This window comes from Alosa alosa, chromosome 17 (genome assembly GCF_017589495.1).
Source record: "Alosa alosa isolate M-15738 ecotype Scorff River chromosome 17, AALO_Geno_1.1, whole genome shotgun sequence".
Taxonomy (NCBI): domain Eukaryota; kingdom Metazoa; phylum Chordata; class Actinopteri; order Clupeiformes; family Clupeidae; genus Alosa; species Alosa alosa.
In genome coordinates, this window is record NC_063205.1 from 25,045,855 (window position 1) to 25,065,592 (window position 19,738).

Genomic DNA, 19,738 nt, shown 5'->3' on the forward strand with positions numbered 1-19,738 from the left:
AACACAACATCGAGGTCTCATCGATCGGGCAGTCAGGTTTACATTGCACGCCTCCTCAAGACTACAAAGAGAAGTCCAGACCAGACCATCGCTATGCCAACAGTGCACTGCATCGTTTTTGCTTTGGCTCTCCTCGCCAAGGGCAATGCACTGGTGGCGTCCGCGGTGCTGGGGCAGAGCAAGCTGGATGAGGGCAGAAGCGAAGGTGACGCCCTGAGCCTGTTGCTAGGAGACGAGGCGCCGGATGACCTCATGACCCCGAGGAGGCTCTCTGTGCAGGACAACCGTCTGGGGGACGAGGATGGAGCCACCAAGATCATCATCCTCTCTGTAAGTGTGTGTGTGTGTGTGTGTGTGTGTGTGTGTGTGTGTGTGTGTGTGTGTGTGTGTGTGAATAATAATAATAATAATAATAATAATAATAAGCTTTATTTGTATAGCACCTTTCATACACAGAATGCAGCTCAAAGTGCTTTACATTTGGAACATAACACAACAAATGTAGGCTAACAAATGCTTAGGCCCCGTTGATGTGGACTCTAAGCGGTTAGCCTTAGTATGTTCTTAGTATTTGTTGTGATTATATGAATTTAAGGAACATAATGATTGGAAGACTGGCAGCCTCAACCCCCTACAAGCACGCCATATGGCAAGGAAAAACTCCCATATTCCCGGAAGAAACCATACTTAAGTAGAACCAGACTTAATAGGGGGAGCCCATCTGCTTTTGGCTGGCTGCAGCTCTAATGGCAGCAGTCGAATGTAGAATAATCTGAAAAAGTAGTCTACAAGATGAGTTAACTAATGGCTCTCATATGTATGCTTTCAGGTCTTTATTTAAAGAATTATTCACTGAACACTGTTTGATGTACAGAGGCAGGGCGTTCCATAGCTTTGGTCAGTGTTTGGAATAACGCCGTTTAAAAGAACAGCGTTAGGTAACGACGTTATTTTTTCACTAACGGGGTAATCTAACTAATTACTTTTCCCGTCGTTACAACGCCGTTAACATTACTGGACGTTAAATGCGGTGCATTACTATATGGCAAGCCAAGAGTGCCAGAATTACGTCTGGTTCTTGCATGTTTTAAGACAACGGCGTCAATAGCGCCGTTTTTACAGTTTCTACGCCGCTTTTTACGGCGCGATTAAAGGTGACGCTGTGAAATGCGCCGTAAAATGCGTGAAATCGCGCCGCTTTTTACGCAGGTCTGAAGCTATTCAAGAGTGCCTTATAATAAGCCATTGTATGCATTCATTACGCCGTCTTTTACGCCGTATTTGTGTGCACTGCGTTTTCCCATGATAATTTCTCCCCACTCGGCCCCTCCCACTGACAGCAAATTTGAACTGCTTTCGCCCAAACAGACTATACCAATATAGCACAGATCTTCATGTTGCAAGCCTATGTATGTAATTTACCATGCATTTTGTTTGGGTAGCCTAAAAACTGTGTATGCACTTTGCTGTCATTCTAAATGTGTCTGCCATGCATCGTTTCGTCTAGCCTATTTTATATAGCCTACTCGTAATCTTCGTTTCGCTGAACCACACCATTTATCATTCGTTTTGCTGAACCACATCGTAGTGGTTGATTACATCAATGACTCGTAAAACTCAGCAATGTTAGTGTAGGATAGGCCTAATGCACTATAGCCCACGGAGTAGAAAGGCTTTTGAATGGACGTTCGAATCCCGCTTAATTTTGTTTTGCATTCATTTTTTAAATTTGTGAATTCGCCTACAGCCTCCAGTTGCTGTAAATGTGTGATGTCCGACGGTAATTGTGATGTCCGACGGTAATTGTAAAACAATTTACAAGAGATTCACTGAACAAAAATGCTGATGTGGTACATGAAAATTAAGCTAAAACCATGGAGAATGCAATACAATTCAGCATTTTGGGCGAAGTGGAGGCACAAGCCGGCATGCAGAGAAAACTGGGCAGGCTCCGACAGAGCGAGATAAAAAAAAAAAGATGCGCGTTTTAAAGGGGATGCTTTTCAGCAATGGATAACTTAAAACAAAAACAAATTGTTGAGCGTCTCTCTCTCACGATAAAGGGGTTGAAAACGGCCAATAAACTCCTCTATGCAGGCAAATAGATGGCATGGGTAGGCTATGTCACGAGGTTGGTGTAGTAAGGTTGCCAACAGTCCCGAATTGTGCGGGACATCCCGTATTTTGGGTGATTTTCAATCACAGCTCATCGGCCTTGTTTACTTGTAGCCTAACTAACGCACCTGAAGTGTCCAGTGCCGCCGCTACCACGCGCATCTCGCACTGTGCGCACGGCACCAAGGGACAGAAGGGGCACCACAATTTAGCCAGAGAAGCTTTACGGCAAACTGCTTTTCACACACAGTTCAAATCACAGTGCAGACTGTCAAAGTGCCCTCACATTTTATAATGGGTCAGTAGCCTAGTGTGAACCGGATAATTCTGCAATCTCCTCGCGTTGTTTTTGTTACTCTCATGATTTCCTTTTAAATGTTTCTTATATTAAAAAGGTGAAATCAATTAATGACAAGCCAACTGCAAATTTCCACCACCTCTCCCTCTCGTTCCCAATTAAAACGAGTAGCATAACGTTCAAGTTAGATCTGCTGCATATGGAGACTGAGAGGACCCAAAAAGTATAATCCTTATGTAAGATGCTGTCATGTCTTTTTATTCTTTGTTGAGGGGAGGGTCAACCATTTTTTTTATTCTAGGAGGGAGGGTCACCCAACTTTTGTATTCATGAAAAAAGCAATATTTGGGCCGTCGCCCATTTATTCTTCATTAACGCCTATTGTAGCCTAAGCAAAAAGCTTAACTGGCTTAATGTCCTAAAAATCAGTGATCACCACATTTCTCTCATATTGTTCCTCATCACTAAGAACCTTTAGGTTACCTGACGTGACAGCATGTTTCTTCACTCTCCTTCACTGACACATATGGAAAAGGCTTAACGTCCCAAAACAATGATCAATGATCATCAAAATTCTTTCTCATATTGCTCCTCATAACCATCTATAAAAATCTATCCCGAAGTTTTTTTTTCTTTTGGAGCACGTCCAAATCCCAGGACATAACGCACTGTAGGCTCATAATAGGCTCGAGATATAATTCAAAAGGGGACAGATATGCCTAGGCTACTGCACTTAAAACTTAAAAAGATGAACCTTCCCGAACTTTTAAATTGCGATCAGTGACTGGCATCGGGTGAACATAGCTTTTCGAAGTTGAACAGGCTATTAAAAACTATTTGCGCACCTCCATGTCACAGGAGAGACTAGGCTCGCCCTTCTATGAATTCAAAAAGGCCTATTGATTTCATGGCTGAGTTTGCGGCAAAGTAAGCAAGAAAATGATTTTATTCTGAGTCAGGATATGGCGAGTCAGTGTCATTTATTTGTCCAATGTTAGCGACAGACCAGTTTCCATAGTGCACATCTTATCAATAGTTTGAATGTCGAGTGTGTTTCTGCTCATTGACAAATAGCGTTCAGCACAATGATTCATGCCCAATTAATTCCCCTGTTAAAGTGCTTTGTTACACTAGTTTGGTTTCGTAATGTAGCCTATGATAAACGGCTTATGGCCAAATAGCCTGTGACTAATGCCTGTGGCTAATGTTATAGGCTATACAATCCCCCCTCTTAGACAAGCTGGCCTACTATTAAAATGCACCGACAGGTACGTGTAAAGCATGATTTCATGCACGTAGGCTTAGTGAAATAGGCCTCGCACCTGTCAAGTTCGCGACGGCCCTGCAGCTCCTACTAAGACAGCGGGAAAAAAGTTCAAATACATGATAAACCCGGACAAAGTTGACAGGTATGTTTCGGTCCCGGTGATTATTTTTGAAATTGTGCAAACGACAGCCTTATCAAGGCATTTCAAGGAAGGAGTGGCAGCATGCAAGCTCCCAATTGACCCAGTAGGCCTACAGAAGGGTTAGCCTAAGAGCGTCGTAAAGTCCCTCTTAAGAACGTCTTAAGATTTGCCGACTGTTTCCCGAAACCATCGTAGCTTAAGAGCATCGTGAAAACACTCGTAGATCTACGAGTGCTCCAGAGTAGGCTACTCGTTACCGGCTAAGAGCGTCTTAACAGTACTTCTCACTGAGGTCACCAACAGGACATACAGAGGAATTACAACTTAGAATACATAATCCAATTTACGTTCCCATTCTTTATTGTGTTTACCTGTGATGAATCAGATTTTAGCGTGCAAAATAGCCTACATTTAATGGTCATAATAATGTGATGAAAAGCGGACAAAAATGCAATCAAGTTATGAAACGAGACGTTGTCAGAATAGTTTGACATTATCTTTGCTAAGTGAATATTTTATTAGGCCTATGAGGTAAAAAGCAGAGAAAGCAACATGTGGTTTAGTCTGTAGCCTACTGCATAAAAATCTAAGCCTACACATTTCCTCTCTTTCTTACTCGACTTCTTTCTTATCTTCAAACGTGTTCTTAAGTGGCACCGCGAAAAATTATTGCATGGTGCAACAATCTAATCTTAAAATAATTACAACTAGATGTACCGCAGAGCGGTACAAAATATGACCGCCGCCCAGTCCAGCACATTTTTTCCACAAAAAGAAATCACGCTGAAAGGCCTATATGATTCTAACTGTCTCACTAAATTGCATTATCCACACTCAATTCTCACTGGTATCTGCTAGACAACAAGTACCAAAACATGATTAGTTCATAGATTTCACATGTAAAATTCATTTTATACAACCCCACCTCAATCTTGCCTGTTTATAATGCTGAGAAATTCTTGATTGTTTGTGTTATGTTTATGTTATGTGTGTGTGTGTGTGTGTGTGTGTGTGTGTGTGTGTGTGTGTGTGTGTGTGTGTGTGTGTGTGTGTGTGTGTGTGCGTGTGTGTGTGTGTGCGTGCGTGCTTGTGTTTGTGCCTGTGACATTACTGTGAATGTATGTGTGTGTGTGTGTGTATCTGTTTGTGCACATGTGTGCACGTGAAATGGGTTAACATGACCCCTGGAGGCAAACATACGGAAAAAAATGGTCATCCTAGGCCCTACAGTTCTCAAGATATTCACAGAGAACTGTGTCTGCCCTACCCTCCTTTCGGGGGGTCCAGTCCAGCGGGGGGGCTACAGATCAAAATGAAAAATGACGGTGACGATGCCCTACGGTTCTCGAGATATTCACAGAAAACTGTCTCCGGCCACCTACAGGCCAGTTGGTGTATAGTAACATAAATTAATTTATTGTGTGGCCCCCCATGAACGGAATTCCACAAAACTTGGCGTGCATACAGAGGGTGTCGTAATGATCATACACTTCCAATTTCGTGCAGTTTTGACAATGTTAGGTCACAGATACCTTCAATTACAACACCTCATTTTTACTTTTTTGTGTTTAACTAGATGGCGCTATACATGAAATGAGTGGTTATGGAATGGGTTGACATGTCCCCTTGAGATCAACAGACAAAAAAAAAATGGTCCTCCTAAACCCCACGGTTTTCGAGATATTCACAGAAAACTGTGTCTGCCCTACCCTCCTTTCGGGGGGTCCAGTCAAGCGGGGGGGTTACAGATCAAAACGAAAAACGATGGTTCCATGCTATCCATGTGGGGGTACATGCCCACCAAGTTTCGTGTACCCCGGTCTTTCAGTGTCCCGGGAATCCTTGTTGGTGTACGTCACTAAATGTACACATAAATTATTTTATTGTAAGGCCCCCCATGAACGAAAGTACACAAAACTTGGCATGCATTCGGAGGGTGTCATAATGATCCTACACTTTTAATTTCGTGCAGTTTTGACCTTGTCAGCCAGAGATATTGTGATGAAAACACCACATTTTTTTGCTTTTTTAATTTTTAACTAGGTGGCGCTATACATGAAATAAGTGGTAATGGGATGGGTTGACATGCCCCTTAAGACCAACATACATAAAAAAAAAGATGGACCTCCTAGGCCCTACGGTTTTCGAGATATTCACAGAAAACTGTGTCTGCCCTACCCTCCTTTAGGGGGTCCAGTCAGCGGGGGTTACAGATCAAAACGAAAAACGATGGTTCCATGCTATCCATGTGGGGTTACATGCCCACCAAGTTTCGATGTACCCGGTCTTTCAGTGTCCTGGGACTCATTGGACGGAAATTTGGGCATGCGAAAAGAAAAAAAAGAAGAAGAAAAAAAAAAATCTGACTAAACCTATATGACCGCCCGCTTAAGCTGCTGCCGGGCGGTCATAATTATTTATGTCTCTGTGTGGTATATAACCTACTTGGGATGCTTACATGCAGATGTCAAAGTGTTTCTATTTTCGTATTGATGTGAATTAATGTGTAGATCCGAAGTTTAAATGGTAGGCCTAGCTGTGACGTGCAGTCACCTGACATCACCGTCAAATCAGAGGATATTTCAGAACTATTAACGTGGACAGCTCCCCTTAAGAGCATCTTTAGAGCAGTGCATGCGCGTTCACGCTACAAGCATGTTCGGGAAACAGTCGGAAAAACCAAACAAACGATCGTAAGATGAATCGTAGAAAATCGTTATCTGGGAAGTGGGCCCTGGCCTGATGGGTCGCCTATTTACACCGTTTCAACGGCACATGGACGGTTAGACCGAGACCGAGACCGTGAAATTAAAATTCCACTGGAGCTCCAAGCGGTTGTGTACACGCAGCCTTACAACACTGTTTACAGCTCTTTGAGTCACGGTAAAATGTCATTTTTGGTACATAGCTAATTTAGATACACCTGGGTGGTTGCGTGTCTTTAGGAGTCCGCTGTCTTGGTTTATATAAAAATTGATATAAGTGACACATAGGCCTACACGCAAGACGGTGGAAATACGGGACCGGTTAATAGTCGGTAATAGGGGGAGTTCCGATACATGGCAAACTACATAAAAGTTACAGTCAACTTTGCAGCATGAGGATCTGTGCTGAATTGTATCGTCTGTTTTGGCGAAAGCAGTTAAAATTTAGTGACTGTGGGAGGGGCCGAGGGAGGAGAAATTATCATATGAGGAAAACGCTGTCTTTGACGCCGCTTTGTGCACACAAAGACGGCGTAATGAGTGCACACAACGGCGTATTATACGGCACTCTTGAATAGCTTGAGAACGGCGTAAAAAGCGGCGCATTTTCACGCATTTTACGGCGTCACCTCTAATCGCGCCGTAAAAACTGTAAAAACGCCGTTATTGACGCCATTTGTGTCTTAAAACGTGCAAGAACCAGACGTAACTCTGGCACTCTTGGCTTGCCATATTACTATGCATTGATTGAATAAACTGTGTAATCCAAACCAAACGCACCCTGGCTCACAGCTAGTGAGGAGGTGGGTTAATAACGACGTAAGCAATTATGATTGGCTAAGGCAGAGTCATGTTTCATGATAGCCAATCAGAGCCAGTGTTTTTACACACTTGCCAGCACACGTGGCACACACACATGCAACCGCTAAAATAGAGATTCGACGACACTGCAGAGGTCAGGAGCAATCCGAAAAGTTGGCCTTTTCAAGGTGGAGATATAAGCACTACTTCAAATTCATCAAGGCAAGAACGTTCATGTAATGTGTACATTATGTCCAGGAGCGAAGACTTTGTCGACATCCGTTGTAAGCAACTCTAATATATTGAAGCATCCTCACACACGCATCCAAAGATAGTGTCCAAAAACACCGATACCTCCACCACAGATGATAGCTCGCCATCCACTAGCAAAGAAGGACTCGGAGCAAAGTCCTCCAAGCAGCAAAAGATCTTTCTGCCTCACAACAAAAACCTATGACACAGGCTGAAGTCAACTAGGTCTGTCGATGTGCAATATCTTGAATTTACCCTTCGGGATCAATAAAGTATCTATCTATCTATCTATCTATCTAATAAATATTGCTACAAACACCTGTTCTACTCATTTCAACTGGCTGCTCAAAACTGCTCAACAAATCCAAAATCTTTGACATATATCAACTTTTTTTTTTGTAACAGTAACGCAAATAGTTACTTTCCCTGGTAACGAGTTACTCTGATCATAGAGTAATTCAGTTACTAACTCAGTTACTTTTTGGAACAAGTAGTGAGTAACTATAACTGATTACTTTTTTAAAGTAATGTTCCCAACACTGGCTTTGGTGCATAATGGATAAAAGCAGCTTCTCCAATTTGCTTGTGGAGCACTTTTGTTACAATTAAAAGATTAACATTGGAAGATCTAAGTTTCCTTTGTGGTTGATACGATATTAAAAGCCCAGAGATATATGAAGGTGCTATGCCATTCAGAGCTTTGTAAGTAATTACCGGTAACATAACCTTAAAATCAATTCTATGCAGTGCAGTTCAGCTAACACAGGGGTGATGTGTAGAATCTTTTGGTTAAAAGTCTATCAGCAGAGTTCAGTATGAGTTCCAATTTCTTTATATCAGCCTAGACACAGTGTGAAGTTAATTGGGCTAGGGGGGGGGTGCCACTTAGCTGGAGTTGCTGGAGCCAACAGCTGGAGTAGACAGGCAGCTACAGTGCTACACTCTGGGAGATAATCATAATCAAGCAAACTCGGGCTATGTGATATTACACATGCAGACCTCTCAAGGGTCAACAGTTTTTTCTGGTTAATGTTATTATCGAAATTCAGCAGAATTCAGTCGAAAATCAGAAACAGCATGTTCACGTGCTGCACGCGGCAGCAGCGCTAAGCTGTATAAGATAGAGTCCCATGTCTCGGGTGAGACAGGAATTCTGTAAAAGTGTTATGTTATGGGTAGTGTGATCATATGGGCAGTGTGAATCAACTCATCAAAATAAACCTTCTAGAGGCTTCCCAGAACTGCTCAAGATTCCAGTCGGTTTTCCCTGAATGGGTTGCCACTGCCATTTCCAATAATTTCCCAGCTATCTTAGCTGTTATGAGAGAGGTGCATTATGGGAAGGGGACAGGAGGTTGGTCTAGGGGTAGCAGACAGGGGTTGTGCTGGGAAATGACGCCCGTCAAAGAAATAGAGGCCACTGGGACCTTGTAAAGATGTGTATGCGTGTGTGTGTGTGTGTGTAGGTGGGGAGTGGGGGTTAACTACGTGACATGAGGCTTTGGAAACTGTGTCGCACACATAGACTGACGTATTTCTTCCACAGAGGGTTCCATGTGAGTTGGCCCCTGTCCAGAACAGTGTAGGGGGATGAGGATGGTTTGTACTGCCCCTGGATATCGGTCACTGACACACACACACACACACACACACACACACACACACACACACACACACACATATATATTGGCGTTAGTGGCAAATGTGAGGTTGTGATGGTGTTGGTGGCATATGTGAACAATAGAGTATGTAGGCCGCCTACCCAGACACATTTATAGCAGCAGTATGTACTATGTAGCATTTTAACTGGCAATGTTGTGCAATAAATGCTGTTCTGACATTCTCGGGGGGGGGGGGTTTAGCGGAGTGGATGGGATTTTTTTTTTTTAGAAAAAATATATCTCGGTGCACATTGGGATCTTAATTTAATGCCTTCCATATGTTAGGCACTGGGGGTCACCTCTATTGCTTCAATTGGTCATACCTTATTTTTAGGATCAGTTTAATTGTTTTGAGTTTTTGTCGTAACACGGTGATAAGGAACTACAGCTGCATGTGACGTCACATGTTTGGGCGCTTAAAGTGCGTATGTCAGGTTAAAAAAAAATTGACAAATGAAGGGACATGAAGCAAGATAGTAGTGAGGATAGGAACGCAACAACTTGGGGCGCTGGTTTTCACTTAAAGGCAAATGTTATTGAAGACGTCATTAAAGGAATGCATCATGGTCTGAAACATTCATTACCATCCAAAGATACGTTTAGAACGGTGAAAACAAGAACATAACAATAAGAACCTTAAGGGATAACTTGGATAATTATAACAACGCATAACTATCCAAAAATGTTTTATCACCAAGTGAACTGTCCACGTATGTGACAGGCCAGCAGTAGGCTATGGCTGATTGTTTTCTGTGCTAACGTTACCAGTTGTCACTATGTAGGCTAGCATTCAGTAGCCTACACTAGCCTTACCATCTTGTTTTGGAATATTAATTTTTGGAGCTGGTCTTCCTGCTTTGATAAACAATATCAGTGTATTCGCAGTGTATTTGAATGTATAAAAGATTTGAGATTGTCCTCTGATTCCATTGTAGGCCTACTGTTTATTTCACGAGCAAAAAACAAGCTTTCCGTTCAACATAAGATTCGTAGTTTGACTGCAGATAACGTTCTTGAACCGTTGCCGCTAAAAACAGCACCCCCTTGGCCATTGAAAACGACGTGATTCACGAGCCGCTGGGGTCCGAGGCGTTTATAATGGACTTCAATGAGAGGCTTGAGGAGGATGCTCCTCCATACAGTAATTTTCAATTGCGATAGGGGGTGCTGTTGGCATTTTGACCTAGGGAAACAATTTTGTTCATTCAAAGTGTTAAAAATAGTAATATTAACAGTAATTTATCAGATTAGTAATTCACTTCATATATTTTTTATTTTTCTCTGAAATTTTAGGGAGGGTGTTCCTCCCTTTCCTCAATGAAGGAGCCTCCTCTGATATATATATATATATATATATATATATATATATATATATATATATATATATGCATCACACATACAAATACAAATACACACACTCATATCCTGCAGGGGCAAGAGGATCTGTACTGGTTGACTGTTGCTGACAAACACACACAAATAAACATGTACACTCACCCACACATAATAGTATTTCACTGTTTTTTTTTTTTTAAGCACAGTCCAACCTCCAAGAGAGGAGAGGTTGGTTCTTGTACACACACACACGCTTTCCATTAAATGACACAGATCCCACCAAGTAGCACTCTGGTATTTGTCATTTACATTACGATCACCAATCTTCTACAGCAGAGCCCCAACAGACTGCAGCATTTACTGTTAACGGAAAGAAAGCAACTATCCACTCCCGATTTAGAAACACATTTTACCATCTCCACACCTCCAGGATAATGGCCCAGGAGGGTTCAGCCTCCGCTCCCACCAGTTGAGATCCGTCCTGGGCCGCGCCTTCCCCCTGCTGGCCTCTTGGAGGATGGACCAGGCCGCGGCCGACTGGGCTCCCCAGGAGGGACACCCCGAGCCGGATGACAACCTGTCCGTTCGCCGCAGAGACATGGACGGTGAGAAAGAAACATGTGAGATTGAGATTCCGGTCTTTATTTAGATTTTTTTTTTTGTTTAGGGTCTGCAATGCAACAATTAATCGGTTTGAGGTCAACGATTTAATTAATCACCACCAACTATTTTGATCAATTGATCAGTTTGAGTAATTGTTGAGTAAAAGGAAGAACAACTAAAAATTCTCTGATTCCACAGTAACAATGAATATGGATAGTCCGTAAACAGAGACGTAACATATAATCTGTTAAGATTCAAGTTCAGTAGCCTATGTAGAAATTGTTGAACAATTATGAACAGCACCTTATCCAGATTCAACCCCATAAAATTGTAGGAGTCAACAGATAGTTTGTTGATAACCAAAGCATCTGTAGAAAGTCTGTGTACAGACTATCCAAGTTAAGTGTGACCAATTCCACAGCATCCTAAAGTTCAATATTTTCTGCTCTTTGCCAGTAAACTGAATATCTTTGACGTGCGGCATAAACAATGCTTTTGTTTGCATTTCCGTCCTGTGTTTAAGTTAGATACAAGCTTCTTCGTGCTTCTTTGTTGGAAGACAAAGATTGTTTACAATAGCAAACAGTGAGATGTTCTGTTGACATCTGAAGTTAATGCTCCAGTGGCAAGGCTTGGATGGTGTGTTACGACGGCCTGTTATGATGAGTTCAGAGTTCTTGGCAACTCAAAGATGAATCTGATCACAAACATGTTCCTAGAAAACACTCTGTTCAAAAACACATTATTATGCACCAAGCTCGGCCAAGGCTGTGCATACACACGGAACTCGCTAGAAGTTCAGGCTTTCCGCTCCAGGGCATGGATTCGTTTCTGCAAAACACAAACATCACCTGAAAGATTTTGTCATTCAAGTCGGTGCTGCCAATTTCATAGAAATAATATTCCTTCAAGTCTCTGGTAGACATTACCAGTATTGTTATAGTCTTGATGACCATGGAATGCCCCAGGTCGATGTTGTGGTGACTTTTGCGCTTCCCTTTCTTCTGTGTGTAGTGCTGAGGTGTATGATCGGAAGAGTGTACAGGCCCTGCTGGCAAGCCTGAAGAATTCACCAGCACTCCATCTGTGAAACCATGAAGAACGTGGGGCCAAGTGTGTGTGTGTGTGTGTGTGTCTCAAAAATATACTTCTCTCTCTTGTCGTCTTGTGAACCTACTGATGTGATATATGTGATGCTTATCAAGTAAATGAGGAAAAAAACAAAAATAACCTATTAAAACAGAAACAATGCATGTGTAACAACAAAAATAAAACTTTATTTAAAAGAAATGTTGCAGGGTTTTGACTGCTTTGTTTCAAGGACTGTGCATTCATACACACACTTAGAATCTAGGGCTGGCAAACGTCAAAGGGGTCATGATGATGTAATGTATATTGTGTATTAATACAACTAAACAATGAAGTAAACAACTGGAGCGGTGGACAAGAGGGATAAATGAATCATAACCAATCAATCCATCACAGAACAATGTTACTTAGGGACAACATACCATATTCACACAGGGGGGGGGGGGTGGTTGTGGAAGAGCCCAATTCATCTAGCAAGAGGACAATACCTCAAACAGCTACTTCATACTGAGAAAACAATATATTACATCTTATGAACCTTCACCGTTACATCAAAGCAATGAAACAATGACGCAAGAATAAATAAAGACTTTGCTGATTAAAATCACAGCCAGCTAGTCTGAGCAGTACAGGGCACAGCTACACCCGGAAGAAGCCGGTGAGTTTGCCCTGCCCAGCGATCAGTTTCTTAGTGGGGGCTTTGGTGCTCTTCTTGCCCATCGGTGCGGCACCAGGGACTTTTAGAGGGGGTCTCTTGGCTGGCGGTTGGTTCTCTTCGCCGCCCAGGTCTGCCCCGTCCACCTGCTTGCGTTTCATGCTCTTTCCCCCCAGGGCAGGGGCATTTAAGGGGGTGTCACTCTTTTTGTTCGTCGTCGTTTTCTGGGTTTCCTTGGCTACTCCGGCTTTGGCGTTACCTTGGCGACTTCCCAGGGCTGCTATGGAGACCGTGTTAACCTTCTGGTTGGCACCTGCTGGAGGGTTCGCATCACCTAGAGAGAGAGAGAGAGAGAGAGAGAGAGAGAGAGAGAGAGAGAGAGAGAGAGAGAGAGAGAGAGAGAGAGAGAGAGAGAGAGAGAGAGAGAGAGAGAGAAATAAATAAATAAATACATTTGACTCAGTATCTTCCCGAGTACATTACCCATACATATACATCACAACCATCCTGTCACACCTTTCCAAAAACACACAGTGGAGAATTTCAGAATTTGAATTAACCGGTTTGTGGTACACAACATTCCAGTTCATTTCACATGCACACCTTCCCTCTACATAGAGAATTCCATAATGGGAATTAACTAGTTTGTGTTATGCATATTCCAATGCATGCACATTATCGCTCTAAAATGAGAAGGGGGAAGGGGGGGTAAGAAGAGGGAAGGGGGGGTAATGAGGGGGGGGGGCAGCCGTGGCCTACTGGTAAGCACTTCGGACTTGTAACCGGAGGGTTGCCGGTTCGAACCCCGACCAGTAGGCACGTCTAAAGTGCCCTTGAGCAAGGCACCTAACCCCTCACTACTCCCCGAGCGCCGCTGTAGCAGGCAGCTCACTGCGCCGGGATTAGTGTGTGCTTCACCTCACTGTGTGTTCACTGTGTGCTGTTTGTGTTTCACTAATTCACGGATTGGAATAAATGCAGAGACCAAATTCCCCTCACGGGATCAAAAGAATATATATACTTCTACACACTTATACTTATAAGAGGGAAGGGGAAGCAAAGTAGAGAGTCAGCAAACGACACGATCAACAAGGGCAGGGTGGGGTGTGGGAAAGAAACAAACGAGAACAGGGGAAAGAGAGAAAGAAAGAACCAAAAAAAGGAAGAAAGAAAGAAAAAGAAAGGGGGATGGCAAGAGAGAGAAAGGTAAGGGTTAGGGAGGGAGGGGGGCAGCTATGATGAAACTGCTGACGTTAGACTGGGGTTGGTTTCACAGGAGATGTGTGTGTATTTTACCGAGGAGAATGGGAACGCTTGCCATGTAACCTGATGGAGCTGAGCCTAGTTTCCCACAGCCAACCAGAGCAGCGAGCGAGCGAGCGAGAGAGAGAGAGAGAAGAAAGAAAGGAGCATGTGTGCATGAGAGAAGGAGTGATAAAGAAAGAAAGAAAGAAACAAATACACGAAGAAGGAGAGAAAACCATGCATGCATGAGAGAGAATGATAAAAGAAAGAAAGATAGAAAGAAAGCGGGAGAGAGACGAGTGTGCATGCATGAGAGAAAGTGATAAAAAGAAAAGAAAGAGGAAAGGCTGGGGTGATGTGGAGGTGAGAGAATAAAAAAGAAAGAATGAAAAAGGAAGAAAGAAATGGAGAGATGAATGAGTAAAAAGGAGAAAAACAGGAGGAGAAAGGAAAAAAAAAAAAAAAAAAAAGTGAGAAAGTGAGTTCCTTGGGTACTTTTACAACAAATGTCAAGGCTGCCAGGTTCTTACAGGACGGGGAATTGGTTAAAGGTTGATCTTAAGTACTGGTCCCGGAACGGGACTCCGGGCAGAACGTGGGGCCCGGATAGAAGACGAGAGGTCTGGGATCAGTTCCGAAACACCTGGCGTTCCAAGCCGGAGGAGGTGCGTGGAACCGACCCACCGAGAGAACCGGTTGCACGGCCCGTACCCTTCCTGTGTTCCACACCACCCGTGTGCACTTTCGACCCAATCCTCGTGAGGGAAAACTAAAGTCAAGGACTTTCAAGGAACACTGGAACCTTTTTCCAAAGCTCACAATACATTATTTTGCCATCTTACCATATGCCACATTGCCACTTGGCACAAAGCTCCTACTTCTACCATTTTCTCTTTTTTCACCCCTCTTTGACCGGCTACTTCTCAGATATGGAAACCAGGGTTTTGGTGGCTGGACTGGAGAGGTTCAGAGCAACATGTGCAACCTATTTGTCGACTAATTAACTATTTAGTATGCTTTCAGGCAACTGGGGGTGGGGGGGCAAAAGTCAAAAACACTTTCAGTTGAAATTCACCAACTTGAAGTCCTTGAATGTTTTTTTTTTTTGTCTCGGATCCAAGTACTTTACAATGCTCTAAAGACAAGTCAAAGTCCTGCACACAACCACATCCCTTAGCTTAGACTTTAGAACACTCTCCTGACTCATCAAATCCCATCTCACTATAGATAGTTTCAAGTCAAATTTAAAGACAGACCTCTTGGTTGGCCAAGCCCACTCCCTTATGGTTAAGCCATCCTAGGTTATTCTATCTTTTTATTGGACTTTTATCCATCCTTTACGCACTTCATCACAAATCATATTCTATTTATGTATTTATCACATTTCTGTATTTTAGCATTTTCTTTGCCTCAACTGAGCACTTTTGTTGTTTTAAATGTGATGTATATAAAGAAACTTGACTAGGCTAGACTTGACTAGAACTGGGGCTCGTTATCCCTGCTCCAAACTTGTGACAAAAGTGTAGTGAAATGCTTGATTCAGGTTGGCAGATCATGGGTTTTCTTGGGTTTGAAAAGATGGGGACTCAAGGGGAGAAAACGTTATGCGGAAACAGCCATTTGTAGGTGCAAATTTCACTGTTCAGGGTTGGTCTCTAGACCGACCAGTGTCTACCCAGCTTCCAAAAGTCTTTATTTTCTCCAGAGTTCTTGGCTGATCTCACCAACATTGCAGGTGTGTGAGGGTTGGGAAAACACCCCACTTTAAAGACGGGTGAGGTCTTCAAATTCTGCTAAATTCTCCTCATATTCCGCCCCCTACTGTAACTGTCCATCTACGGCTAAAAAAAGCTTTTTTGGCAGACAAAGTACAAAGTCTGTCAGCAAGCAAAGTTCTCGTGCAGCAGGGGAGTATCGAGCTGACTAATCAAGCTGACTAATCAATGTTTCGGTTTCAATGTCTTGTCAATTATGTTAAACTAGCTAATTGATTAAAGGTTGCAATATATTTATAAAGAGTCAAAATATATTTATATTTTACTCTGTTGTTGTAAATAGCATACTTCTCGTGACTTATTCCCCCTTGTTGTGGAGGTAAAGGATTAACAACAAGCAAAAGCCATCTCCAAAGAGCTAACAAGCGGACAAAGTAATATTTCACGATTCCAGAATCGAGGACTTTACATATAAAAGCATTTTAGCGGAGAAAGCTAGAAACCTACACACATCTCAATTCAATTCAATGATTATCATTGTGTAAAGCGACCTGGAATTTGTGTAAGGCCCTATATAAATGTAACTTATTTTATTATGATTACTATTATTAGGATCATCATCAATCATTATCATCATCCATCATCCTCATCATCCATCATCCTTATCAGTAAGCGCTTTTACCGTTATCTAGCCCATGTGATTCCTTCGGTACAGCAGACTCCTGGTTCTCGGAATCCCTGCCCCAGTCTGTGACCAGCGCTGGGCGGTGCAGCGGCCGCTTCGGAGCAGGGTGCTTGCAGGTGGGCAGCTGGCTGGTGCTGGGGAAGTCCAGAACCCGGTTCAGCGGTGGGTCGTCCACCTCAACGTACGTGCAGGCAAACTGAGAGCGCAGGCCTCGCTCCTTCACCTGGGAAATCAAGACAAGTTTAAGGCCGATCTTTAGGTCATACCATGTGGAAACTTACTTTTGACTGCTCCCACTCTTAAAAACAAGCTGTGTTTTCTCGTTTAACACATCTCTGTGTCCAGATAGGGATAACACAGTTTGTGTTGATTCCAACACATTTGTTTTAATTGCAGCAATTTTCTCCTTGTTATGCTTTGTGACAAACATTTACTTATTAATTTATTCTCATGCTTGCGGCACACTGTCTTTCCCAAGCAGAAAGGGAGAGGCATGGGGGGGGGGGGGTACAACAGAATACACAAAGCTGACGAATGTCCGTTTTTGGTTGCACAGGCTCATTTTCGCCTCTATGTATAGTGACATACAGCAACGACAAAGACCAATCATACAGGGCTTTACAAACAGTGCACACAGGCATATATGAAGGACACATGTATAGACAGAAACCATGGTGAAGGTATCGACTTGATTATTCAGACATAATGAGGATTCAAAGCTAGAGAGAAAACCACTTCCCAACAGCAAAGAGATGCACAATTTGACCTCAAATAACAGCTCAACAATGTTTAGCTTTGCAGTGTGTTGCTGAGCTGAGCTTTATGCAGGCGAGTTTCCTGTGATGTAAGACAGTACCGCGTCGGTGGGTGTGTGTTTCTTAGCTCTATGAGAGCAGCAGGCCTTGGGAGTTACAGCACTGATGCATCAAATCCACCCTAAGCCCTGAGCAAGGTGTGGCTGGCCTTCTCAGGCTCCTCTAACAAGCGGTTAAAGATCTCAGGGGTGTGGATCATGGCAGGGGCGGTATTTGTGTGAGGGAGTGTGTATGTGTGCATGTGTATGTGTGTGTGTACACAAGTGTACGGGTGTGTGCATGTGTATGGGTAAAGGAGCAGTGTGGATCATGGCAAGGGCGGTATGTATGTGTGTGTGTGTGTGTGTATGTGTGTGTGGGAGTGTGTATGTGCGCATGTGTATGGGTTCAGGAGAAGTGTTGATCATGGTGGGGGCAGTATGTGTGTACGGGTGTGTATGTGTGCACGTGTATGGGTTCAGGAGAAGTGTTGATCATGGTGGGGGCAGTATGTGTGTGTATGGGTTCAGGAGAAGTGTTGATCTCCACTCTGCACTCCTCCCCTCTGTTGCCTTTTGATGTGCGCCTGCCCTGGATTATCAGGATTCAAGGCTTTTCTCCCTTCAAGAGGGGGGGAGAGAGAGAGAGAGAGAGAGAGAGAGAGAGAGAGAGAGAGAGAGAGAGAGAGAGAGAGAGAGAGACTCAGACGAAGGAGGAAAAAAGTGGGAGTAAGAAAGGGAGGCAGGAGGGGGGAACAGTATGCACAGCTGGGTGGGGGCAGAGAGGGGGGCTGGGGGTTGGTGGGGGTAGACCGGGCAGATCTGGGTGCTGGTTGGGGCAGTATTGGGTGTTGGTGAGTGTAGGGGGGCAGATCTGGGTGCTGGTTGGGGCAGTATTGGGTGTTGGTGAGTGTAGGGGGGCAGATCTTGGTGCTGGTTGGGGCAGGGGAGGATCAAAGTGCGGAGATGAGAGCTGTTTAAAGTTATCCTCAGAAGAACACCTAAGACAACAACAGCGCACTGCCTGCCTCACACCGGTTCTGCTAGCCTTGCTCAGATACACAGAACAGGTCTCACACACACACACACACACACACACACACACACACACACACACACACACTAGAGCAGTTGCCTGCACCACCCTTCAAACAGCAACACAAACCGAGATTAGGTTCACCTGCTCCACACACAAACACAGCTGCAGTAAGTGAACAAATGACAACTTTAAAAAAAGAAAAGAAAAATTCAGTGGGTCTCCCGGAGGTATTCATCTAATGCAGATGGGGTGCAGAAATAAAGAAAGAAAAAGGCTGGGCTGATGTGGAGGTTTGAGAAAGAAAGAAAGAAAGAAAGAAAGAAAGAAATGAGACTAAACAGAGGATTTGCTCCATGTCAGGCAGTGAGGCTAACAGAGCAAGTCATTAATACCAGGCAGTCTGAAAAAAGAACAAAAGGAATGAGGGAAAGGCTGTGATGGAAAATTAAAGACATGGATAGAAAAAGAGTGATTGAGAAGAGAAAAGAGAGTGATGAAGGGGAAAAAGAGTGATGGAGAAGAGAGAAACGGCAAGGCAGCCTGCTACTGTCCTTACGTAACCCCTGTGGACCGAGTGACCGGGTCGGGAGAGGCGAGGGAAAGCATCCGACCGACAGGATCCGGCACTGATGCCATTCCAAAAACAGCAGGTGATCGCAATTACTCTCCAAGATGGGGGTTACACACACACACACACACACACACACTCTCTCTCTTTTACAAAGATCAAAAAGATGCATTGAATCATAAAAGCTGGCAGGTGGATTTGCTCTGAATGGCGTAAATAAGAAACAGGATACAGATACTTTGGGAAGCGCATTAGGTAACTACCTGCATCTCAGTGCAACGCTTTGAACTCGAGCCAGAAGTACAGAGGATTCTGGGTAATGTAGTTTGTGCAGACTTCATTTACTCATTTAGCAGACGCTTTTATACAAAGCGACTTTTTCTATAAATAACATTCAAGCTACAACGATTCATTCATGCATTCAAGCTACAACGATTCATTCATGCATTCATCCACCCAAATCCATTTTTTTTGTTGACGAGTTTCTTTTCTGTGCGTCGGCATCATCCTTGTCCTTTAAATTAAGCAAGTGAGTGCGACCATAGAACTGAAACATCACTCTGACCCTGGCACAATATACCGACCAATGACTTCAGAGCAGCCTCGTAGCGCTCAAAAATCTTTTACTTTTTTAGAGCATTGAATAAACAAAGTTGGGCTACCCAAGCAAGCAGTAAAGCTAATAACCAGATATACACCAATTCTGCATGGAAATATCTGTATTAATGTATTTTGGCAAGTACATTTTTTCCTGCCCAAAATTCCCTGAT

General features: G+C 43.4%; 2 protein-coding genes across 3 annotated transcripts in view; one reads left to right on the forward strand and one right to left on the reverse strand.

Annotated features, from left to right (window-relative positions):
- Window positions 1–12,469, forward strand: pmch (pro-melanin-concentrating hormone). 2 transcript variants are annotated; one of them, XM_048268642.1, is made up of 3 exons: window positions 1–330; window positions 11,007–11,196; window positions 12,194–12,469. In XM_048268642.1, the coding sequence occupies exons 1-3, from the start codon at window positions 94–96 to the stop codon at window positions 12,241–12,243; spliced, it is 477 nt and encodes a 158-aa protein (XP_048124599.1). In that variant the 5' UTR covers window positions 1–93; the 3' UTR covers window positions 12,244–12,469. The 2 variants fall into 2 exon arrangements, with proteins under 2 accessions (XP_048124599.1, XP_048124600.1); XM_048268643.1 differs by having other exon boundaries at window positions 11,007–11,181.
- Window positions 12,437–19,738, reverse strand: part of LOC125310872 (PARP1 binding protein) — a 17,164-nt gene continuing 9,862 nt past the window's right edge. Inside the window, exons 10-11 of the mRNA XM_048268639.1 lie at window positions 16,566–16,791; window positions 12,437–13,257 (exon numbers count right to left, since the gene is read on the reverse strand). Of these exons, the coding sequence (XP_048124596.1) occupies window positions 12,908–13,257; window positions 16,566–16,791 (576 nt within the window). The 3' untranslated portion in view covers window positions 12,437–12,907. The remainder of the gene's footprint in view (window positions 13,258–16,565; window positions 16,792–19,738) is intronic.